This window comes from Diabrotica virgifera, chromosome 7 (genome assembly GCF_917563875.1).
Source record: "Diabrotica virgifera virgifera chromosome 7, PGI_DIABVI_V3a".
Classification (NCBI taxonomy): Eukaryota; Metazoa; Arthropoda; class Insecta; order Coleoptera; family Chrysomelidae; genus Diabrotica; species Diabrotica virgifera.
Genome location: NC_065449.1, coordinates 188,267,979 through 188,294,338, shown reverse-complemented (window position 1 = coordinate 188,294,338; position 26,360 = coordinate 188,267,979). Strand labels below are relative to the sequence as shown.

At 34.5% G+C, this 26,360-nt stretch overlaps 1 protein-coding gene across 18 annotated transcripts in view; it reads left to right on the top strand.

Annotated features, from left to right (window-relative positions):
• LOC114326009 (serine/threonine-protein kinase tousled-like 2) overlaps nt 1-26,360 on the top strand; it is an 804,614-nt gene that overhangs the window by 630,146 nt on the left and 148,108 nt on the right. For 3 of the 18 annotated variants that reach the window (XM_050655816.1, XM_028274182.2, XM_028274179.2), the window contains one exon: nt 15,924-16,145. The exons of 14 other annotated variants lie outside the window; for them this stretch is intronic. In XM_050655816.1, the coding sequence (XP_050511773.1) occupies nt 16,041-16,145 (105 nt within the window). In that variant the 5' untranslated portion in view covers nt 15,924-16,040. Of the gene's footprint in view, nt 1-15,923; nt 16,146-22,262; nt 22,443-26,360 lie in introns of those variants that run through there. One more of the 18 variants, XM_028274187.2, reaches the window with a different exon arrangement.

Sequence of the window (26,360 nt, the reverse complement as noted above, 5' to 3'; positions counted from 1 at the left end):
TAAAAGAAGCATCCTGGCGCTTTTTTCCAATACCGTTTTCACGATTTAATTTAATATTTCCCGAGATATTCTATTTGTTTATAAGCCAAAAAATTGTTTATAATTTTAAAATATTCCTGAGGGCGCTTAAATAGTCCAATTTCAATTCTGTAAAGTACATTCGATAGGTACAGTGTCTTTTTATACAAAAATCATGGTTATTCCTATGTATCATAATTATTGTGGTTAATTATAGCGACTTTAAATTTTTAATTAACAATTCAATTGTTGCTAAACTGTTCATTCAATTTCCATTGGCTTCTGTAATTATAATCTATACGAAAAGAGCTTTTATACTACCAAGTTATTTAATTATTGATAAACAACTACTTATCTAACATTCTAGTTGAAAATTAAAGATTTTGTTGAAAAAACCCGCATTTTCCGGGGAAAATTTTCGTCGAAGTAAATCGGGTATATAGGTATGCAAAGTCCGCAGACAGTGCTACTTTTTTTATAAACAAAATGGCGCCCGAAAATCGTGTTTTTTTCAATTTTTGCTCTATAACTCCAAAGATTTTAACTTTACACCAAAAACACCCAAATAGAAATTCACCGTAACTCTGCATAGAGACGTGTTTTTCCCGATTTACTTCGACGAAAATTTTCCCCGGAAAATGCGGGTTTTTTCAACAAAATCTTTAATTTTCAACTAGAATGTTAGATAAGTAGTTGTTTATCAATAATTAAATAACTTGGTAGTATAAAAACTCTTTTCGTATAGATTATAATTACAGAAGCCAATGGAAATTGAATGAACAGTTTAGCAACAATTGAATTGTTAATTAAAAATTTAAAGTCGCTATAATTAACCACAATAATTATGATACATAGGAATAACTATGATTTTTGTATAAAAAGACACTGTACCTATCGAATGTACTTTACAGAATTGAAATTGGACTATTTAAGCGCTCTCAGGAATATTTTAAAATTATAAACAATTTTTTGGCTTATAAACAAATAGAATATCTCGGGAAATATTAAATTAAATTGTGAAAACGGTATTGGAAAAAAGCGCCAGGATGCTTCTTTTAAAAGAAAAAACGTTTAATTGTGATGAGTGGTTCCTGAGATACAACCGGTCAAAGTTGACCGGCATTTACGGCAAAGATATAAACGATAGGATCATAATTTTCGAACTATCACCTTTTTATTCTTATCCTCTTTCTTCACACCAATTTTCATATCTTTAAAATAATCATAACATATATTATTATAATAAAAACTATCGATATTACGAGTGAAAATTGCCAAAAATAGCAAAATTCCAATCAAAAATCAGGTCGGAGAAAATGTAATTAATCTCAAAGTTCAAAATCGGTATACGTTAAAAAATGCATTTTTTCGGCTTCCCATGGAGCAATTTTCTTCATTCTTTGTTCCCAAGTAACTCAAGTAGAGCCATCTAACTAACGCATTACTAAATGTCAAACTTGCTTTTGCTTTGTTATAATAGATTAATTTATTTATAAGAAATGAAAACTACATATTTTTTCCAGTTGTAGACTTTTTTAGATAAACTTACTACTTACCTTTTAACGTAAACAACACAACTATATTCTCATTTGACAGCAGTACAAGCACAAACAATATTTATTTAAACAAATTAAAATTTTTGTTATAATAAATAAATTAATTTATTATAACAAAACAAAAGCAACTTTGACATTTAATAATGCGTTAGTTAGATGGCTCTACTCGAGTTACTTGGGAACAAAAAAAGAATGAAAAAATTGCTCCATGGGAAGCCGAGAAAAGGCATTTTTTTAACGTATACCGATTTTGAACTTTGAGATTACACATTTTCTCCAACCTAATTTTTGATTGAAATTTTGCTATTTTTGGCAGTTTTCACTCGTAATATCGACAGTTTTTATTATAATAATATATGTTATGATTATTTTAAAGATATAAAAATTGGTGTGAAGAAAGAGGATAAAAATAAAAAGGTGATGGTTCGAAAATTATGATCCTATTGTTTATATCTTTGCCGTAAATGCCGGTCAACTTTGACCGGTTGTATCTCAGGAAACACTTATCACAATTAAACGTTTTTTCTTTCAAAAGAAGCGTCCTGTCGCTTTTTTTCCAATACCGTTTTCATTATTTAATTTAATTTAATATTTCCCAAAATGTTCATAAGCCAAAAAATTGTTTATAATTTTAAAATATTCATGAGGCCGCTTAAATAGTTCAATTTCAGTTCTGTAAAGTACATTAGATAGGTACACTGTCTTTTTATAAAAAAATCATAGCTATTCTATAATAATTATTGTGGTTATTATAGCGATCGTAAATTTTTAATTAACAATTCAATTGTTGCTAAAATGTTCATTCAATTTTTATCGGCTTCTGGAATTATAATCTATACGAAAAGATCTTTTATGCTACCAAGTTATTTAATTATTGATAAACAATTAGTTATCTAAAAGGACATCGCACACATCTTATGGAAAATATAATGTCACTCAAATTCAATAAAATTTATACGAATAGATTCGTTTTAAATTAACGGTAAAATCTTATCATTGCGCCAACTCTTAATCATGATTAATTACGGCGCAAATTGCAATTAAAGTTTATCGAAATCACATTTTTGGAGTCAGTAAAACTGTCAGTTACAATCACTATTGCTCTGGGTGCTATTCAAAAGAGCTTAAACCCCGCTGGGCCTAAGCGGATTAGTGAAACTAATCCGCTGATTTATGGAGTACCGACAATTTGGGTATTATAAAATATTTTTTCTCTCTCTAACTTATGTACGTATCCATTTGATTTCAGATTTATTTATATCAATTTCTGCTCTTATTATTGAAAATATGGAGTTGGCGCAATGATAAGATTTGACCGTTAATTTAAAACGAATCTATTCGTATAAATTTTATTGAATTTGAGTGACATTATATTTTCCATAAGATGTGTGCGATGTCCTTTTAGTTGAAAATTAAAGATTTTGTTGGATAAACCGGCATTTTCCGGGGAAAATGTTCGTCGAAGTAAATCGGGAAAAACACGTCTCTATGCAGAATTTAATTACGGTGAATTTTTATTTTGGTGTTTTTGGTGTAAAGTAAAAATCTGTGGAGTTTATAGCAAAAATTGAAAAAAAAATTTCGGGCGCCATTTTGTTTATAAAAAAAGTAGCACACTATCTGCGGACTTTGCATACCTATATTATTAATATATTTATACAATCATAACATTCGATTCCAGCAATAAAATTGCTGGTAAATAATTTTTCCCAAAAATGGCCTATTCTCCGAAATCTGCCCAGACTAATCATCAACAATAACTTGTTTTGAATACTAGAGTGGTGGTTGTTATAAATCTATCTGCATAACATCTTAAGGCACGTATCCACTATGTTCCCGTTCATCTTGCGCTCCGCGTTCCTGCAACTGCTCCACATAATAGATACGTTGGCGCTCCCGGACCGTGCAACAGTGCGCGTTCCACCTCGGCAATCCAATCGGTGGCGGTTTATATGTAGAGGAGCGCATGCTGTATCCATCGGAGCAGTTGCAGGGAGCGCGGAGCGCAAGGGGTTCGGGAACATAGTGGATCCGTGCCTGTATAGCTCGTCAAAAAAGGTTGCATCAATCTTGTAATTATTATGATATTTATTTAATATTTATAAAACGGGAGCATCCTCAATATTTTTTATAATTTTTTTATACACATAAAAATTAGTAAAAAAACAAAAACGAGCTGGTAATATAGTGACATATCCAATATTCAGTTGTTATTTGAAATGTTATATTTAAAGGGATGAAGGTTTTGTATACAGTGATGAGCGCGCTAATAACGGGCAAAATAACGCAAAAGATGGAAATAGTGGAGGTGGAAATTATCGTTATAAACGTATAAATTAGACGTATCATAGGATGCCAACTGTCAATGTGACAGTAGAATTTTATAAAATACTCCTGTCACAGATGTCTAAAGGTGGGAAACTATGTAATGTAATGTTAATTATTTATACGTTTATAACGATAATTTCCACCTCCACTAGGTTCATGTCTTTTTGTTTTGCAATGTATTATGTTTTCCATCTTTTGCGGTATTTTTGGTTATTAGAGCGCTCATCACTGTATAATATAACTTAGTTGTGGTTGCGGAAAAGTCACAACACATTGAGTTATGTATCTGTTTACGCCGGCTCTTCTACTATACTTCCTTGGCAGTCTGCGGAATAATAATATATTCAAGCAAGTATAAGGGTCGATTCTCACTATACCTCCCGTTTACTTTCCATACCCATGGCATTCCGTTTCCATAAAATATTATTAAATACAAATCATATAGTATATGCCCACTTTCCGTTACGTTTACCTACCATTCCCGAAGCTTTGCGTTCAATATCGACCACGTATTTTTCGGCGACGTCTCGGATACCCTATGGATAATGTGAATATTGCTATCACCTCGCGGTTCAGTCACGTATTTTTTTCTACGACAAGGAGTGACTTGTCGGGTAGAGTATGAATTGGGGAATACATAGCGGTTATGGATAGGGGGAATACATGTTGAGAAAAATTTGGACAATAAAAAATTTATAGAACTTGTCTGACATGACTTTTTAATTTTGAAAATAAAAAATACAGTGATACCTAATACATTTAAAGACGGCAATATTTTGGCCGGCTGTTGCCAAGGAATTAAAATATTTTCTTCATCCAATATCTTCTTAAGCAATTCCGCTGGTTCATCGGCGGATGGATAACCTCTACGGAATATTGTCACTCCATCTTTTGCTTGTTCGGCCGATACTTCTATCGATTGGTGATTTATTTCTTGCTATTTTGACCACACGTGTCTCTCTATTCTGCTATGTGGTTGTTCCATTCTATTTTCTTCTATTTAGTGTCCATTCGTTTATACATCCTGGGATATATATAGTCCTGAACATTTCAGGGACTACCTTCTTCGCTTTCCGGTGACACAATTATAATACGTCTGCTTGTTCCAACTGCGTCGTTTCACTAGAAACAAAGTTAGAAAACTATAGGTTCTTCCAAGTTGTGCGTTACCTTTTTCGCTTTCTGGTGACACAATAATTATAATATATCTGCTTGTTCCAACTCCATTGCTTCACCAGAAACGAAGTTAGAAAACTATAGGTTCTTCCAAGTTGTGCGTTATCTTTTTGCTTCCCGGTGACATAATTATAATATATCTGCTTGTTGCAACTCCGTTGCTTCACCAGAAGCGAAGTTAGAAAACTATAGGCTCTTCCAAGTTGTGCGTTACCTTTTTTGCTTTCCGGTGACACAAGTACAATATATCTGCTTGTTTAAGCTGCGTTGCTTCACCAGAAACAAAGTTAGAAAACTATAGCTTTTTCCAAGTTGTGCGTTACCTTTTTCGCTTTCCGGTGACCCAATTATAATATATTCGCTTGTTCCAACTCCGTTGCTTCACCATAAGTTAAGTTAGAAAACCATAGGCTCTTCCAAGTTGTGCGTTACCTTTTTCTCTTTCCGGTGACGCAATTATAATATATCTGCTTGTTCAAACTCCGTTGCTTCACCACAAGCGAAGTTAGAAAACTATAGGCTTCTCCAAGTCGTGCGTTACCTTTTTCGCTTTTTGGTGACCCAATTATAATATATCTGCTTGTTCCAACTCCGTTGCTTCACCACAAGCGAAGTTAGAAAACTATAGGCTCCTCCAAGTTGTGCATTACCTTTTTCGCTTTCTAGTGACCCAATTATAATATATCTGCTTGTTCCAACTCCGTTGCTTCACTACAAGCGAAGTTAGAAAACTATAGGCTCCTCCAAGTTGTGCATTACCTTTTTCGCTTTCTGGTGACCCAGTTATAATATATCTGCTTGTTCCAACTCCGTTGCTTCACCACAAGCGAAGTTAGAAAACTATAGGCTCCTCCAAGTTGTGCGTTACCTTTTTCGCTTTCTGGTGACCCAATTATAATATATCTGCTTGTTCCAATTCCGTTGCTTCACCACAAGCGAAGTTAGAAAACTATAGGCTCCTCCAAGTTGTGCGTTACCTTTTTCGCTTTCTGGTGACCCAATTATAATATATCTGCTTGTTACAACTTCGTTGCTTCACCAGAAACGAAGATAGAAATCTATAGGTTCTTCCAAGTTGTGCGTTACCTTTTTCGCTTTCCGGTGACACAATTATAATATATTATCTGCTTGTTCCAACTGCGTTGCTTCACCAGAAACAAAGATACATTTTTAATTTATGAATGTTTTTTATATTGATAACGATTTCCGAAGTGAAAGTCGAAACGTCAAGTAAACTTGATTTCAAACTCGAATTGTGGCTTATGCCCAAATAAAATAGTAAATCTTATTTTGTATTTCTCACGCCGCGGCGCGCCGGTAAGAAGACAAATGTGAAATAACCTTTTTTACATTGGTCCGCATGTATATTTTACATTTCTATTATTAAATTTTCTTCAGACCACATATTTCATCAAGCCGGAAAAAACACGTGTATTCGAATCAAAAATTTAGGGTAAAATGTTACCAAACCGGTACAAAATGTGTGGAATATTACATAGGGAAAGTAAACGCGACGTCTAGTGAGAGTGGTGGTTAAATTAATGGAAGGTGTATGAAACGGGTATGGGAAGTAAACGGAACGTATAGTGAGAATAGAATTTTAATGGGAGGTGTATGGAATGGTTATGGAAAGTAAACGGGAGGTATAGTGAGAATCGACCCTAAGGCCTCCCAACAACTCGGTATGGTACAGACCGCGTCAAAACCTACTTTTCTCTGCATCTCCTGTCGGAATTCTACATGTGAACATTCAATGTATATATGTGCAACTAGAAATGTGAGTGTACTTAGAGAAAAGGTCGTAGCAGCATCGTTGAAGTCGAGAAGAGGTGTCTGAGGGGTCGGGGGTGACCAATCTGACACATCTGGAATAATCGATATTGCTACCCACCCCCCGACCCTCTTCTCTCTCCTTTGAGAAGTTTCTTCCATTCCGGAAGGGCATAGCATATCGGGAGTGGTTGCAAAAAGACAATCGATACACTGAGATAATTGCTTTCTTGTAAAAATGCCATTAACTGGAAACACTAACAACAAACTAGTATTTCTTAGTCTAACACGGTTTAAATTTTACAAAACATTTCTGAAATTATAGCCATGAAAACTGAAATTTTGCTTTTTCGTTGTTCATATTTATTAATCTTTTCTTTTCTTGTGATCGTTTTTTCTGTACTATTTTCTATAATTATCGTTTCTATTTTATTTTGATTATCCATCTTTACAATAACCTTGGGACACATTGTTTATTTTTTAGTTTCTAGTTTATTTTATTTCATTTTAGAAAGTTTTTGTTAGAGTTTTTCAATATATCTATCAACTATATACACTGGGGTGCAAAATTAACCGGACACCTTAAAATGTGGTATTTTGGTGTCTCGAATTTTCTAAACTTGTTGTCCGATTTAAGTGATTTTTTATTATGTTATAGCCTTTTTTTAACAATATATCTGTAATAATATTAATGTTAAACAGGTAAATTTTTATTGTATACCGGGTGTACCAATGAAACTGTGTTTGTTTCTCAAACTTCGCATCACCCTGTGGAATATTCTAGCATTTATAAAATACTCAAATTAAAACCCAACTATAGCCTCATGTTTTCTCAACATTCTGTTTTATGATCCATTCGCTTATGTTGGACCGTAAAAAAGTTAGGTACTTTAACAATTAGCCATGTTTTTGATCAATACAAGGTGGTTTTCAATAAGTATGGCAAACTTCAAGGGGTAATTCTACATGAAAAAATAATGACCAGTTTGCTTTATAAACCTGTGTCCGCAAATGCTTCGTTTCTGAGATAGAGGGTGTTGAAATTTCTCTTACAAACTGAAGATTTATTTATTGCTTTAAAACCAGTTGAGATATGCAAATGAAATTTGGTGGGTTTTAAGACTTAGTTATTGTACATTTTTTGACATGCAAGCAGGAATTTAATATTCACCATTGGAGCCCATACGGGTAATGTGAGCTGTCATATGAGCAATAAATAAATCTTCAGTTTGTAAGAGAAATTTCAACAACCTCTATATCAGAAACGAAGCATTTGCGGACATACCGTTTATAAGGCAAACTGTCATTATTTTTTCATGCAGAGTTACCCCTTAAAGTTTGCCATACTTATTTAAAAACACCCTGTATTGATGAAAAATATGGTTAGTTATTAAAGTACCTAACTTTTTTATGGTCTAATGTAAGCGAATGAATCAAAAAACAAAATGTTGAGAAAACATGAGGCTATAGTTGGATTTTAATTTAAGTATTTTATAAATGCTAGAATATTCCACAGGGTGATGCGAACTTTGAGAAAAAAACACAGTTTGATTGGTACACCCGGTATACAATGAAAATTTAATTGTTTAGCAACAATACTCTTACAGCGATATTGTTAAAGAATAAGGCTATAATATATTAAAAAATCACTTAAATCGGACAACAGGTTCAAGAAATTCGAGACATCAAAAATGACAAATTTTTAAGGTGTCCGGTTAATTTTGCACCCCAGTGTAGTACCCTTATACATTTGTCGAATAATATTACCAGTAAATGGTAAGTATGTTTATCAAACAATCCTCCAAAAAAATCATTATTTATGACTTCATACTACACCCCATAGGGGGGGGGGTGGCAAAAGTTAAGGGGCAAGAATCATCAAATTTATGCCCTCACAGCTGATTTTTGCAGGATTGTTTGATAAAAATATTTACAATTAACTGGTAATATTGTCCGACAAATTATGGGTACTCCAGTTGTCGAAAGCATCAAAGTTTAGAAACCTTCATATTTACGAAACGCCCCCCTCCCGAAAATTTTCCAAAATAGAAAAGTTGTCAGACTCGACATGAATAACTGAATAAAAAAGTCTCATGAGGGAAGTAATACATTTTTTTAAGTGTCACCATCTAATATAGGATATCTTGCATCTAGTCGCAGTATAGAAGTAGTTTTTTTTTATTTATTTAATGGCATAGACATTAGTCATTCAGCCAGTTGCAATAAAGAATATACAATCCTATCCCTAATACAAAATTAAACAGAAACAATATAGTGATACATTAAATAATACAATACAATAATAATACAATAAAAACAATAATGGATCTCTGATAAAGTGATATAACATTTATGATAAAAAAGGATGGAAATCTGAACTTAAATCATAAAAAATATCATGCCCGAGTACAAATATTATAAGACCATGCGTGTATCTGATAAGAAATTTATAATGATATTGTATATTTGTTGTGAGCCTGTAGCCAGCAGAGACTGGATATTGAATGGTGCATGCATATCAAGTTTAATTAAATTTTTATAGAGAGAGTTTGAATGCTGTTGAAAACTTAGTACATTCAAAAAAGATATGATCAAGATCACCCTGCTCTCCGCAATGTTTGCAATTATCGTCTTCAATCACAATTATTTTATATAAATGACTTGGATAGCAAGCATGCCCAAAACGTAGTCGATTTATAGTCGTTATATATTTACGTGGAGCTTTAAAACTCTTAAACCAGGTACTTTGTGGAATCACTGGTTGTAAAGTGGTGTATCTTGTGGGGTTTGTTAAGCAGTAAAGATTCCATTGATCTTTCCATATCGATAGTTGGTTTCTTTTAAAAGTAGTAATAACATCTGATACACATAAAGAATATGACAATAAAGTACCTGATGTTATACTGGATTTAGCTAAGTAGTCTACATACTCATTATCTTTGAGTCCAATATGTGCCTTAACCCAAATAAATTTTATATTGAAGCCAGAGTCTTCTAAATGTTTTAACATATCCTTTATTAAAAATATGTTTTGGATATGTTTTGGGCAAAAAAGTATTTTTGATATTCTGTAAAACTGATAGGCAGTCTGAAAGAATTAACGTTTTTTTAGTATAAGAGTTTTTAATATATTTCAACGCTTCGAGTGTGGCCAATGATTCCGCAGAGAAAATTGAAAACTCATTGGGAAGTTTGTACTTGAATTCGAAACCTCCTGAGGGTAAAAAATAAGCACAGCCAGTCCCTTCTCTTGATTTAGATGCATCTGTGTATATAACTGTTGCATCACTGTAACAGTTCAAAATAGATTTCAGGATATTGTTGCTGATTATGTTGGTTTCGTTGTATGTGGGTATTATTACATCAGTTTTATGGAAGAGAGCAAAGTAGTCTACGGTTTTGTCTACTGTGTTTAATTTCTTCGAAAAAATAGGATTGTTCTGTAATGCAGTACATAAAGGCGGAGATGGTTTTTTAATCCAATACTTGTGAGTAAGATCTGATTCGTTAAGATGACATATACAGGAAAATAATTCGAAATTTGTAGAGTGTGCTTTAAGTACCCATTTTTCGCTTAGTAAATTTCTTCTAATCTCCAAAGGAGGCTCAGAAGCTTCAACATGTATTGGTTGTATAGGAGTAGATCTCATAGCACCTAAACAGATTCTCAAGGCAGAATTTTGGAAAATGTCAATTTTTCTTAAAAGGTTTTTGGAAGCAGAACCGTAGAGAGTAGCACCATAATCTATAATGGATCGTATATAAGCCCTATAAAACAATAAAGAAGTTTCAACATCACAGCCCCACCACACTCTAGTTGTCATTCTAAGGAAATTAATACCTTTGCTACATCTATCCAGCATATATTGTATGTGTTGTTTCCAAGTTAGTTTTTTGTCCAGAATGAGACCCAGATATTTGACATTATTTTTAAATGTAAAAGATTGATCACTAAGTAATACATCTTGGTTTATAGGAAGATTGTGTCTTGTAATATAGAAGTAGTTAATTAAGGAGACTTAAAACGCATTGGGCTCTTTCGCCACATGTTCAAATCCACTCCGGAGTGACCTTTGTTTTAATTTTAAGATAAAATTAAACTAAAAAACGAACCATGAGATCTAGTGCAATTCTGCTAAAATAACTACGCCAAATAAGCCGGTCGTAAGAAAAACAGGCGACCTAAACCTAGATGTCTGGATGATTGCAGGAAGATTTAAGGGGAATTGTAGTAGGGGACGGAGAAGACTAGTCACTCCACAGGGAAGGATGGAATAATGTTTTGAGGCAGAAAAAGGCTCACGAAGGGCAGTAACGCCAACCGATGATGATAATGATCTATAACAACTCTAACATTTCTTTTCGGGTAATTATATCTTAGTTAATCGGGTACTTGACGATGGACTGAAATTTTAGGGCCCGGAACTGGTTGTCGAAGTTAAAAAAAACCAATTGCTAATATTTTCTTTTTTTGTCTATAGAAAATAGACACATATTTGCTATCAATTTATCATTTATTTTATCTTCATATATTTTTGCAAAAAAATGTTTACGCCCTTACTAATTATTTTTCTGAGTGTAACTTCTCGGGAGTGGTTGCAAAAAGACAATCAATATGGTGCTTAGACAAGAGATTTAAACTGCAGCCAAGATTTAAAATATATAACCGTGTGAAACTGAAAAATCAATACAGGAAATAGACATTGTCCCAGCCAACTTTTCCTCTATAATACATACTTATTGTCGATAGCTCGTTCTATAATTAGATATTGACTTTTTTATAAAAGTTAATTAAGGAATTTAATATCACGCCTACTTCGTCTATTTGCTGTATTGTTCAGTGCTTTAACAGGCGTTGTTTGCACTAAATGAAGTAAAATTATTATACACCGTCGTCTATTACAATATACAGAATAGGCCTGGATCCCGCGTACCAAAAAAAAGTTTATTAATAGCAAGCTGAAAATTTGTTACTAGCTTAACACATTCACGGTCATGACTGCATAAATATGAAGTCATTTACTCCATAAGAATACGTATATACAATGACAGCGTGTCCGTGAATGTGTTATGGGTGTTTAGACGGACAAACTTTGTAGTATGGGAACACTGGAACAGGTGAAGTTTTAATTGTGGAACAGGTTACAGGTTTCGGACGTCAGACTACGAAAACGTCCCATGTATTTTATCGGACAGAACTTCAATTGATATGTTACCCTTTCATTAAACTCTCATGCAAAAATCAGACTGCTATTTATCACCAACATAATTCCTGTCATTTGACATGTTCTACGTGTCGGACAAACATTTTTCTCATATATTATATAAAGTTTGCCATTGAATAAACTTAAAAACAACCTGCTAGTTTTCACAATCATTAACTTGTCAGGATGACACGTTCCACAATTAAAATCACGTTCCACAATTAAAAATTCCCCTGTTCCAGTGTTCTCATACATCAAAGTTTGTCCGACTAAACACCGTTAAGCTATTAACACATTTTCAGCTTGCTATTAATAAACTTTTTTTTGGTACGTAGGATCCAGGCCTAGAATGAGATTATTTTCCATTTTTATTTGCTGTCAAACAATTTGAATTATAAATTCTTTCGTCATCTAATGAGTGAAAATAAAAAACGGCTCTGCCCTTCACGTTCTATATTTATTTGATCCATGTTGATTATTGCACGTTTGTTCATATCATGCTTGTTTATTCCATGATAACGCATTCGCGGACACGACTGCATAATATGCAGACACAAAGGTAAATTACTGTACACAAAGGGATTAGGTCCTTTAAAACTAAATAGGTATACTTGAAATCAGCAGACACAGATAATAATCAAGAGAGCTTTGACTACCTTAGTGGGAGCCAGACACACTTATGGAAAATATGGAATTTAAAAAAAAACGTGGTATTGTGACCAAAGGTTCAGCAAAGAAGTGCCATCCTCAAATTAAGCAAAGGTGCAAAGACTTGCTTGCATTAGAATCAAAGGAGCTGATGGTCATACCAAAAGCAACTATAGAGGTCCTACTGGACCTCTCTCCTCTGCAAATCATTACAACAGACAGCTTCTGAAAAAGAACCGTGGTATGGTGACCAAAGGTTCAGCAAAGAAGTGCCATCCTCAAATTGAGCAAAGGTGCAAAGACTTTCTTGCATTAGAATCAAAGGAGCTGATGGTCATATAAAAAGCAACTATGGAGGTCTTATTGGACCTCTCTCCTTTGCAAATCATTACAACAGACAGCTTCTGAAAAATAAATATTTTTTATTGCACTTATACCGTATTCCATACTTTTAGTGTACACACAACACAACTGTTTGCTTGCTGTTAAACAATTTGAAAGACCGTCAGAGGAAACAAGAAAAAATTTTGACCAATATTTAAAATATCCCGGTATCGTCAATAATGTATTTTCGTTCTTCAATTCATTCAAAAATTTCAGCTGGAATCAGAAAAAGATTGTAATCATTGTATATTGCTGAATTTTATTGTTAATTTGGTAATCCGTGCATTTTTGGATGTTATTATCAAAATTGGATAATATGAAGTAAAATTACGACTCAATTCTGTCACGAACATCAAACTTTCAAAAATATATTCCACGATTCCGTGAACATTACTTCGTGACGTTTCTATAAAACAAAATTTTAACAACTTCGTAAATTATTAACTATGTACTATAAGAAGACTAGTAACATAGTTTCCACATGGAAGCTTCAGTTTTCCTTAAATGACTGAATAAGTTTCAAATCTGGAACTGAAATAATATAATTTATCTACGACTGATACATAATATATGTATTATACTTGTGGTGTTTGCAATATAATGCCATATAATAATCCCTTAGGGATTAATAATGCGGGATTAATAGCTATTAATCCCTCTGGCACAACAATCACAAAATTCACCACGGAAACAAAATAATCAACCTCAAAAAGTGTCACTGTCAAACGAATAGTATATTTGACAGTTTGTGTTGAGATGGACGAAAATGAAGAATCTTTTAATTGTACACCACCAGAAATTGTAGAACTAGCTACAGCAACAGCATCTACCTTAATACCTTATGTAAATATTTGTATTAAAAACTCTACTAAAGTTAATGATGATTCTCAACCAATTCAGTTTATTAATTGTACTATTACTAATTTTAATGTTTTTAACAAATAAAGTTGTTCATTAAAAATCTTAAATTAATTAATTTGTCGTAGATAAAGTAGAGTATACTACTCGCAATAATGGCTCTCATTCCCTCGGAATGTTACTCCCTCGCCGCTAACGCGGCTAGGTTCGTAAATATTCCTCGGGAATAATAGCCATCATTATTGACTCGTGGTATAATCTACTATTAGATAGAGAATTATATATCAGCAGCTTATATATCAGGATGTCTAAGTACTGTTATCGGGAATAATGAGGATATGAGATTCGATGGGGAAGTACGTATATATAACTCATGTGTAAGATCAATAATGACATATATGGGATAGAAACGAGAGTAGATATAGCAGAAACAAAAGTTATATTCAGAACGTTAGAAATAAGAACGTTGAGATCAATTGCTGGGAAAATATTTAGAGGGGTATTGGTTTTTCTTTGGTTTCTAATCTCATTGCACAACGATTGCATTGCACGCATTGCAAAAGACTCAAAAACATCTGAAAAGATATATGTTCTCTTTTTGAATATGTGCGAATTCTATTTAACTTTTGAAATATCCGTCATACCGCAAACTCTATAGCTGGGATACAACGTCTCTGGAGTTCCACTTCTCGCTCCAATCTTCCCAGTTCACGCGCCATTTAATAGGTCAGAATTGTAGATCTTCGGTCGGCGCTGTGAGTCCCGTCATTTGTCGGTAAATTAAGACGGTCGAAAGGGTTCGGAAGCTGACCGAAACTAAACTAAATCCTCGATACTCCACGCTCTCAAATCAACGAAGAAGCCCACCGTTCGTCCTCCAGGAGTCGTAAGACTTCTTCTGGGCCTCTACCTCGTTTTCTGTCCAATCGTTTTTCACAAAGTCAGTTCCTTGTCATCTCGTCGTCAAAAACGAACGGTTCTACGGTTCTTTCCTGATGGTTCTGCTGCCTTTGGTCGAACAATCCTCTGCTATGAATCTATCAATGAGTGGATTTGGGCTTTCTTTATTACTACATTAAAATGAAAATGAAAATTTATTGAAAGAGCAAGTCATCCTCGAGAGTCTTGGGGACAGCGGAAGGTGTAGCAGAATCTTATCTGGAGGATTTCCAGAGTGTAGATCGCTCTGTCTGGATCGGACTAGATGAGTCCGCTCTGTCTAGATCGAACTAGAGTGAAGGACTGGATCGGACTAGATGACTTGAAAATCACGCATATTTATTTACGACAGTCGAGTCCGTTTGTAGCTATGTTGGGTCTCATAAGGAAAGTACCTAGGTGTAATGGTTCTTCGAGGTTTAGACAAACATGAGCCAAAAAGTTTCCCATTTCCTTCTTAATTGTTGGTGCAATTTGGAATGTAATCGCTTATGACTATTAGGTTTTCTTTTTGATTCGAAGCTACCGAATTTTGTGCCATGCCATTCACTACGTCTACGTCATTATCTCTGATTGCGACATGTTATTTAACTCAAATAAAGACTCCAGTCAAGTCATTGTCATTTTGTTGAAACGCAGGTATATCTTCTTATTTTTGTTTATGTATGTGGTACAATAAGGTCTGTTCAACCGCGTGAATTAGAGTTTTAATAGCATAAAATTTATGCTATGGATTTAAAATTTGATGGTCTAAAAGAATTGTCAATTTTTATATTAGCAACATAATAAGCGCTACTTACACTATTACATGTTTTTGAATCATATGTGTGTTTATAATGATAAATTCAGATTTTCAACTATGGAATGAAAAATAAGCCGTCATTCCAGTCAACTGGACTGGATTGATCACTGGAATGGTACATTCCAGTGCAGTTTCACATTATTTCAGTGGCATTCCACCACTCGACTGGAATCCTAGAATGCTACTGATATAATGTGGACAAAGCAATATTAGTATAATGATAGGTTCTCATTGTTCCAGTCTAGTAATCCAGTGTGTTAATCCAGTCCAGTGCTGTATTGGATCATACAGTCCACATTATTCCAGCCCTTCCAACGCTGTAAGATCGTTATACACTATATGTAGGTGTGCACTAAAATGACAATGGTGACGAGAAAGAAGTTTAGAAATTGTATTAAAACTGTTAAATTATTACTGGTAGAAGAATTAACCGAAGAACTAAACAGAATGCAGCGGACTTGGGTGAGAAATTTTAATTTTTCTAACACAAAGTAGTAAATAAATCGCGTCTCGCTAGAGATGCGTCTTGGTAAATATTTTTAATAATATACAGGGTGTTTGGTAAATAATGGGCCATAGCTTAACCTTAAGATTCCTGAGCTTAAAATAGGTCGATTTAAGCTAACTTACCTTAGTACGAAAGTTGATAATAACCGAAATACAGGATGTCAAAGTTAAACTTTTATCTTATTTATTCTTGAATATTTCCTAACAGGCATGAGATAATAACACGAAATTTGGTATGCGGGGGTTTTTTGGGACGAGAAATATAAATTCGCTACCAAAAATTATGTATTACCCAGAGGGCGCCACATACCTACGTCCTTCAGCGCTCATTTAAAACGTTCAATTTTTTTTATCGCCCACTCTACATATTTTTTGAATAAAAATTTGTATTATCTTAATATTTTCACTTAAAAAAAGTATACTACATTTTTATCTCGCTAAACTCAACTGTTTTCGAGATAAACGCATTTTAAATCTGCGATACAACATAATTGTTTGCAAAATATTATCAGTAGTAATTGCACAAGAGCTCTAAAATTCTATATTAATTTTAGAGATCGAGTGCAATTTGTTGCGATTATTTCATGAATAAAACTGTTCAAAACCAAAATTTTATTGTAATTTATTTATGTAAGTACAAATTAGTACTGTTGAACACACAGTTGATATAAAATATTTTAAGGTTGAAAGTTATCAATTTTATAACTTTTAAAACATTAATTGTCATTAATGTCACTGAATGTATTTTTTCGTAGCAACGAAAGGCATCTGACGTAATATACTTGACGACGGGATATTATCAAAAATTATCACCTTAATTTGCATTTCTGTTGCTTTCTATTGGTAAGAATCTTCTATGAATGAAATAATCATTGTAATAGTTAGACCCGAAAAATAAACTTGAAACCATAATAATTGTGCCAGTTCTCATATTTATGTCGTCGCATCGCAAATTCAATTTGAAGAAATTTGCGATACATTTTTGTAAATTTTTAAGGTGTTATTTTTCGGGTGTAACTACAATGATATTATGCAAAAAATTATGTTGCCTCGCAGATTAAAAATGCGTTTATCTCGAAAACGGTAGAGTTTAGCGAGGTGAATGTAGTATACCTTTTTTAAGTAAAAATATTAAGATAATAAAAGTTTTGATTAAAAAAGTATGTAAAGTGGGTAAAAAATTGAACCTATTAAATGAGCGCTGCAAGGCGTATGTGGCGCCTTCTGGGTAATACGCATATCATTTTTGGTGGCTAATTTAGATTATCGTCCCAAAAAATCCCCGCTTATCAAATTTCGTGGTATTATCCCACGCGTGTTAGGAAATATTCAAGAAAAAATAAAATAAAAGTTTAACTTTGACACCCTGTATTTCGGTTATTATCAACTTTTGTACTAAGGTAAGATAGCTTAAATCGACCTATTTTAAGCTCAGGAATCTATGACCCATTTTTTACCAAACACCCTGTATGTCAATTTTTTTAATGCTTTGATAATGTCCCCAAATTCGTCCTGTACAGTAGAACCTGTAAAATTTACACGTGAGGATTCTGACTAATTTCACTGGACTGGATCATAATATCGTCTATATTCTACATTATTCCAGTCATTCAAAATCTGTAAGATCGATGACAGGTGTTCAAATCACTATAGTGGCAATGCTTAATGTAATAATCAAGCACTGGATTGGCCTTTGCTGAAGATTTAGATGCAGTGGCTAAACAAGAGACGCGAAAGAGATGTTTTCACAACTCTAGGAGAAAACAGATAGTCTGTGCCTTCGAAGACCAAGAGTTAGGTAGAACATAATTATTAATGACCACAACTTCGAAGTAGTAAAAGAGTTTAAATATCTGGGGCGGTAATCACAGATAACAATCACATAGAAAAAGAGGTCTCAGTCAGAATAGCTGCGTGGAATAGAACATTATACTCCCTATCATCGTTAAGATCTAAGCTGTTAACGAGACAATTTAAATTAAGACTGTACATGTCAATTATTCGCCCAGTTGTTACATATACAACATGGACTATATCAAGCACGTCAATGAATAAATGACTATGAGAATGAATGCAAGATGCAAGGAACAACACGCTATTTACTATCTACAACATGCATATTGAAAATGTGGAAACCTTTACGTATCTTGGAAGTGTCATAACAGAAAACAGAGGTACAGAAGACGATATTCGTATGAGGATACGAAGAGCTCAACAAGCATTCAGCCTGTTCAACCCAGTGGCGGTTCGTCAGAGGAGGCAAGGGAGGCTTAGCCTCCCCATAATTTTTTACACACGCTACACTGTTTTGTTTATCTTGAATCGCGAAAAACAACAAGCACTCCCACTATTATACAACGTGTAAATTCCATATTATCACTAAATATCCATACGCACGGAGCATTAGCATTAGAACGTATGATTGCGTCTCAGTTTTTTTTATTATTATTGTAGGCAGGACCCTGGGTTATCCCGAGACGCGTGAACGGAGCCGAGAAGCCGGCCAGCCTCCGTTGCTAATGCTCCGCGCAGCGCAGCAGGCAGACCCGCTCTCCTAACAGTGGCATCTACGGTGCCATCACACGCTGCCCGGAGATTTACCAACGAAGGCTAACTAGCTTCTCGGCTCCGTTGCCGTTGCGTGCATCTCAGGGCAACGAATTTTAGGGTCCTGGCTAAAAATAATGGAAAAACTAAAAGTGCGAATTTTGTTATGAAATTTGGTATTTGGGGTTAGAATAACATTTGGAACAATTTGTTCAAATAACTTTTTCCGATATTTGTAACGCAAAGCAAAATATCGGTAATTTATCATGTTTTTGGATTCGCAGTAGGCCGTGTTTAGAATTAAAAAAATTCAGTCGAGTATCTTAAAAAATGTGAACCTTCAACCTGTATGGACTGCAAAACTTCAAATCTGTATTTATTTTGATATGCATATCTACTTACAAAGATGGAATTGTTAACAAATAAACGACACAAACTTTGGCATTAAACTTTTAAAATTAGACTAATTATTTTTAAAATGATATGATATTATGAAATTATGAATTGTGATATTATGAAATGTAAATAAAAAATGGTCACAAAATGGGGCCTTACATTACATTTTTTGGCGCATTTTTTTGCTAGTGCAAATTTGTCTAGATATTTTAGAGTTAGGTATAGCCTCCCCTATTGTAAACATCACGAGCCGCCACTGGTCAACCCTGTTTGGAGGTCTGGCGAGTATACTACAAGGACAAAGAAAGATCCGAATATTCCAGTCAAATAGCATGTGTGTACTCTACGGATGTCAAACCTGGAAAGTGACAAAAACCCCTACAGACAAACTGTAGGTCTTTGTTAACAAAATGTCTACGAAGAATAATTGTTTGTATTTTCGTAGAAAATGAAATACAGTCAAGAAAGTGGGGTTGGATCGGCCACACACTCCGAAAAAATAGTTCCACTATTGCAAAGACTGCCCTAAAGTGGAAACTCCAGGTAAAAAGAAAAAAAGGAGGAGGAGAAAAAACGAATGTCCAGCACAAACTTAGAGAAGATCCATTATGGACGAGATAAGAGGTTAAGGAAAGTCTTGGAATGAGGTGAATGCCTTAGCACAAAATATAACCCGATGCTCCATGGCGCGTTTTCACTGAAGTTCTATGCTCTTGGGAGTTCAAGAACCTTATATTATATATATTTGACAGAGAGATTAATTGACAGGAGAGTGGAGAAGGCGCTGCAATGCAGAATTGATGACTCTGCATAGTACTGAAAACATCAGACATAAAAGCTAACCCGATAAGATGTAACCGGTCATGTGGTAAGATCAGAGGAACAGAGTGTCAAAGACGGTGTTTTTGAGAGACCAGACGGTCTGAGACGGTAGAAGATCAGCACTCGGAAAAAGATGGAAGTATGATGTTGAAGCCGATTTATTTAGGATTATGGTGTAGTGGTATGACAAAAGCCATATATCCTAATGTTTGAAGTGATACTTTTATGTTTTAAAGTTGTCATAATATCAGTGTAATTTCAAAATACCTTAAACTTGTCATTGTGGCTTGAAAATATTTATGACATTTTAAAAAAACATATTCGACTGAAAAATACTGATCTTTTCTTTTACAAAATCGATAGACTCATTGCTTGAAACTTGGATGTTTTTAGTGTGGCTTCGGCTAATAAATTGTGTCATTTCCTCTACTATAATGTCTGCTTGTATTTGTATCTTGTATCGAGTTAACGAACGTAAGAATGTGTATTTTTTATTACATTGCATTGGAAATATAACTACAAGCGGGCGGTGAAGTGTTGCAAATGTTCTCGAAATTATTCATCGGCATACCATCTACAGCTACAGTATATACCATAACCTACACCGTGCCAAAGCCATGGCATCAACGAGAAGAGATTTCACGACTTTAAAAAAAATTGTTTCGCCAAGCCGAGCAAAGTGTACGTAGAATATACCCAACCAACGTTAGAGTCGATAACCTACATTATTTAGCCTTCTATTATGTGGCTTGTGTACCTGAACTCAATGATCAGAAACACTATGGGACAGAGCTAGAAGTACAGATATACGACGGAGATGCAAGGTGGAGAACATTAATACCTGGTTGTAGCAATAGATCTTAAGCTTAAGACGTCCCTTAAGCTCAGCTTACTAAACATACGCGTTGCACCAGTGAGTCTTAGATCAATTTTCAGCTTGCCATAATGGATTGCCACATGAATTTCATCTTAAACTCCGTCTCAGTTAACACGTGCTTGGATAATAATCGAAAATTATCGATTTCGAAATTGAGCTGGGCTAAGCTGGAGCTTAAGGCAACCAGGCATAAGAACTGGATAGGAAACAGAAGAGTAGAATGGAACGACCACATTAGCCGAATGACAACAAATAGAGTAGTGTAGACGGCAAGAGACGGTTCCCCAATAGGAAGAGTTCAGTGGGAAGATCATGAAAACGATGGAACGTCAATTTACTGGAAGACATTGAAAAAGCAAGGTCATGTGTACACAAAAAGAAGATACTCTCTTAGGAGACTCTCTTGTTTACTGAAGTCTGTAGGTGTAATATGACTCAAAACAGGGAGCCTGAAGTAGGGGTACCTACTTCCAATACATCCGCTGTTAATCCTCTTGGTGACTTGACTGAGTTTGGTGTCGATGGTGTACATGGCTACTGTTCAGCCACACTGGAACGCAGTTTATTCGACAGCTGAGTAGACCAGACTTTGAGCTGATGTTCTGAGAGCCCCCCATGGTGTTCCGCTTTTGTTCTGTATAGAGGTATTTTCAGAAAAAATCTGGTATAGTGGTATGACAAAAGTATCTTAATGTTTCAGGGCGGTATTGTGATGTTTCAAAGTTGTAATATCTCAAAATGAATGTATCTTAAACTTGTTCTGGTTTGAAAATAATTATGACATTTTAAAAAATATATGCCACATGAAAAATACTGATTTTTCTTTTACAAAATCGATAGACTCATTGCCTGTAACTTGGATGTTTTTAGTGTGACTTCGGCTAATAAATTGTGTCGTTTCCTCTACTGTAATGTCTGCTTGTATCTTGTATCGAGTTAACGAACGTAAGAATGTGTATTTTATTACATTGCATTGGAAGTATAGCTACAAGCGGGGCGGGCGGTGAAGTGTTGCAAATGTTCTCGAAATTATTCGTCGGCATACCATCTACCTACAGTATATACCATAACCTACACCGTGCCAAAGCCATAGCATCAACGAGAAGAGATTTCACGACTTTCAAAAAAAATTGTTTCGCCAAGCCGAGCAAAGTGTACGTAGAATATACCCAACCAACGTTAGGGTCGATAACCTACATTATTTAGCATTCTATTATGTGTCTTGTGTACCTGAACTCAATGGTCGTCGAGTATACATTATACACACAACACAAGAAAACACATAACACAAAACTCTTGCTCTCGGCAGCGATGGAGTAGCATTATTAGCCGTTCTAAAAATGTCGTCCCTCTCTCGGACCCGACTTATTCTAGCTATTAGGTAGTAGGCTGAGCATTGCATTGATTTAATCCGTCAGAAAATTATCTCTCTTCTAAATGTCCGTCTTCGGAGATGGTCGCCATTCGTTCATTCTGAATTTGCCGAGAGAAAATATTTTCGTTTTTGTCGCAGCCGATCGCTCATGTTCATGATGATTCCGAACGGATTTGTGTCAAATGTGCATTAATTGTGCGGTGATCTCACTGAAATGGCCGTCTTCTGTTTATTGGTAAGGTTTAAACTGTTATTATATCATGTTAAAAACTCACAACTTTCAAAAATTGTGGTTAGGTACTTCGGTCGGAACTTCAATTCGTTAAACGTATATACACACAGATCTTGTGTTCCTTTCGAGTATCTTCGTTTAACGTCTCGTAATTGACATAACTAATACACGTTTGTCGATTTTCGGCAATATTAATTAAGGTAACAGCAAAAGGCCGTTACATACTAAACACTACATAGTAAATGCGCAATCTCATTCAAAATTAAACCTAAACCAATATACATAGGGTATCAATATACTCGGTCCGATTACTCATTGCACATGCGCCATCACTCAGTTGACGAATTTAATCCAAATGTTTTAGTTGTCGTATTATATTTCGAGCATGTGAGAATTAGGATATGTCATATGTCAAATGAATTAGAGTTTAGTAGATTATTCTGGTTGTAAGAAGCTCTTGTGATGTACCCACGAAATCCAGCATGAGTACCGTACATGTTATAAAAATTCTCTTTGAATAAATGTATTTATATTACGAGTATATTGATACTATCACTATTACAAATGATCTACTCTACAGCTTTCTGCAATTTTGCATTCCTTTAATATTTTTTGTTTATCATCTAACCACGCAAGTTCAAATTGTGACTGTCTTAGTGGAGTAGTTGAAAAAGCCTCAAATTACTGTGTAAAACCTTATGGTACCAAAATAATTTAAAATGTAAATAAACGAAAAATATTTGTAAACAACACCGCTACTATTTTGACATTGTCAAAGTTCAAAACTTCCAGTATCGGTCGCGAAGTCGCCATCCTTCATCATATTATATTTAAAGACTATTTTAAGGTGTCACCAGGAAAGTGTACCAATAAGTTTTCAATTTAAAAATATTTTAGTAATATTTTTAATATTTTCAATATTAATAATTTACTATTAGGATTGAAAACTACTTCGTCTTTCAATGCCAGATGGCGCTAGCCACCTACTATCATCACTTCAGTTGCAATGGGTGGGAAGAACTCTCGATACGAATCAGTTAAAATATGGAGAACAGTGCCTACGTTCCTTCCGATGAAGGCTCCAATAAGAGCCGAAAATCGCGATTCAAGGGACTGGACTGCACTCCGTATTCTAATTGAAAAGTAAGATTGTTTTGCCTTCGCATTGCAACTGAATAAAAATGGTATACATTTTTATTTTACTATTTTAAAAGTTTGGTTAAGTAAGCCTGCAAGTTTTCTAACAAAATTCTCAGCATCACTTGGTCTTGGACACATTATGCTGTTTATCACTAGCCATTCTGTTGATGTCTGGTGACTCTTCAGAGATATTCTATGTTTTTGAAGACTTTTTATTGTAATCTCCAAAATATACATGTTAGATCTTAAACCGATCGCTATAGTTAGTCAGTAACTACAGACGCACGTAATAATTGATTTATATACCACCTTCAGCTGTGTATATAAAGAAGAGATCACATGCTCAAGCACCCTGTTCTGAGGTACTCTGGCTTTCATTGGATATAAGCTTTTGTACTGATCTTTGTATCTGAAGCATATCTGTAAAAAAAGGTTATAATCCACTAACACAATACAGTTTGAATACAAACAATAACAAAACACAAACAATATTGCATCAACTTCTTCGTATTTGGCTCTACAACTCTTAAGTGAGTCTTGTCCGCGTTTATTATTTTCCTCCACTCTTGCTGGTTTTGTACAATAAGCTCCCATTCTTGCATCCCCATCTTAAGTAGATCACTCGTTACTGCATGCTTCCATCTTTTTGTTGGGCGACCAACTAACGTTCTGCCATCGGGTCTTTACCACAAGGTTTTATATGTATTTATAGAGAGTTTCCAATAACGGACTTAACATAAATGCAACAAAGACAAAGTTACTTGCGGTTAGTACACAAGACGTCGGCCCTATGGAACTAATTGTCACTGATGAACCAATAACAAAAGTTAACCATTTTGGATGTGAAACCTGGATCATGAAGGTTAACATGATGAACAAATTAGAAGCTTTTTGTATCGTAGAATGCTCAGAATATCCTTGGCTTCAACGCATTTCAAACAGAGAAGTCTTAAACAGAGTAGGTCAAGGCGAAGGTGATTTAACCAAGATGATAAAAAAGATAAAACTTGAATATCTGGGGCATATAATGAGAGGTAGCAGATACAGGATGCTGCAGTTAATACTCAATGGAAAGATCGACGGAAAAAGAGCAATTGGTCGGAAGAAATATTCATGGCTCCGAAACCTTCGTCAATGGACTGGCTTATCAGCAGATCAATTGTTACATGCCGCACAAGATCGAGAACGATATCGGCAAATTGTTATGGAAGCTACCCACGTCTAAAAATTTGGGCACGGTACTTAAAGAAGAAGATAGAGAGTTTCACGTTACGAACGGAACGTTGTGTAGATAAGGCTACGTATTTCTTATGGACGATAGAAGCGCGCTGATGCCACGCCGTTTGATTAGAATGAATCGTATATGTATTGGCAGTCTAGTCGCAACACTGGTCGGCATAGCCAAACGTTTCGTTCTTAACGTGAAGTAAAGTATTATAGTAATATTTCATCATTCGCTCTCAGTGCTAGTTATCTTATACGATTAGCCTTGATCGTACTATGTTTTGGTCTCGATAGAGTGCTTGGAGTTCCTGGTTATGTCTTCGTTATGTTGGATTAACTGAAACAGATATTTTAATGACTTCAGAATAAATATAATTCAATCACAGTATTAATATCATCTTCCATGTACTTATAACTATGTAATAGAAAACGCTGTGTCTAGGTACACGCTAACGTGTACGCAAATAAAAAAGTTTGGTACACGCGAAACGTCATCAAGTCAATGCCGTCACTATTTAGCGTGCACTTGTACTGGTTTTTTGCATACACGCTAACTTGAGAATACCGCGAGTGTCAAAGTGAGGGTTAGGTCTAATCGCGTTGTGTTTACATTTTAATATTGATTAGTAAATAGATTTCTTATTTTTTATTTGTCTACTGTTTGTTTTTAAATTAATTATGTAGTGAGAACAATTATTTAGTTCTTTTAACGAGTTTAACAAAATTTTAAAACGTTAGGAAAAAAGATAAAAGACAAAAATTCGTGATTAAGGGTAGCAGAAGTATTAAGATAAAATATACAGGGCGATTGATTAGTGTCATAAAGCTCAGTAGATCCGCTATAGTAATAGATAGCAATAAAAAGTTAGTAATAAAAATTGTAGCAAACTTTGAGCTTAATATTATAAAATTAGTTAGAATGTTACAGGGCGTTCGATAACATAGTGGCAAACCAAACTTATGTTTTTTTAAATGGAACACCCTATACTTTATTTTATGTATGTTCGAAATCTTCTCAACGTCCCCATCACAAAGATATACAGGTTTATTATGTTATACAGGGTACTTACAAAGTTATAACCAATTTTCTATGAAAAATGTAACAAGTTCAACTCCCTGTATAAATATAAATAAACACAACAGCATTGGTTTATAAACTGGCATCATTAACTTAGTATAAAAATTAGTTTAACAGTATTTTGTACATGTCATGTCAACTAAATATTTATTTTGCTAACCTGAATATACCTATACTTTTATACTATACACATTGATTTATTACAATTATGTTTGAAACATCTGAATAGTTTTGCTTCCCTCCCCCTTCCCTTAATGACAAATATTTTTCTATCAAACAAATAAACTAAAAATAATCAAAATAGCGTGTAGCAAAATATACAGTCACTGAGCACGCTAAATAATGACGTCACTGGCTTGATAAAGTTTAATTCGCGTGTACCTAACTTTTTTATTTGCGTACACGTTAGCGTGTACCTAGACACAGCGAATAGAAAAACGAACAATAGGTACCTACTATAAGCAAAATATGGTATGGTC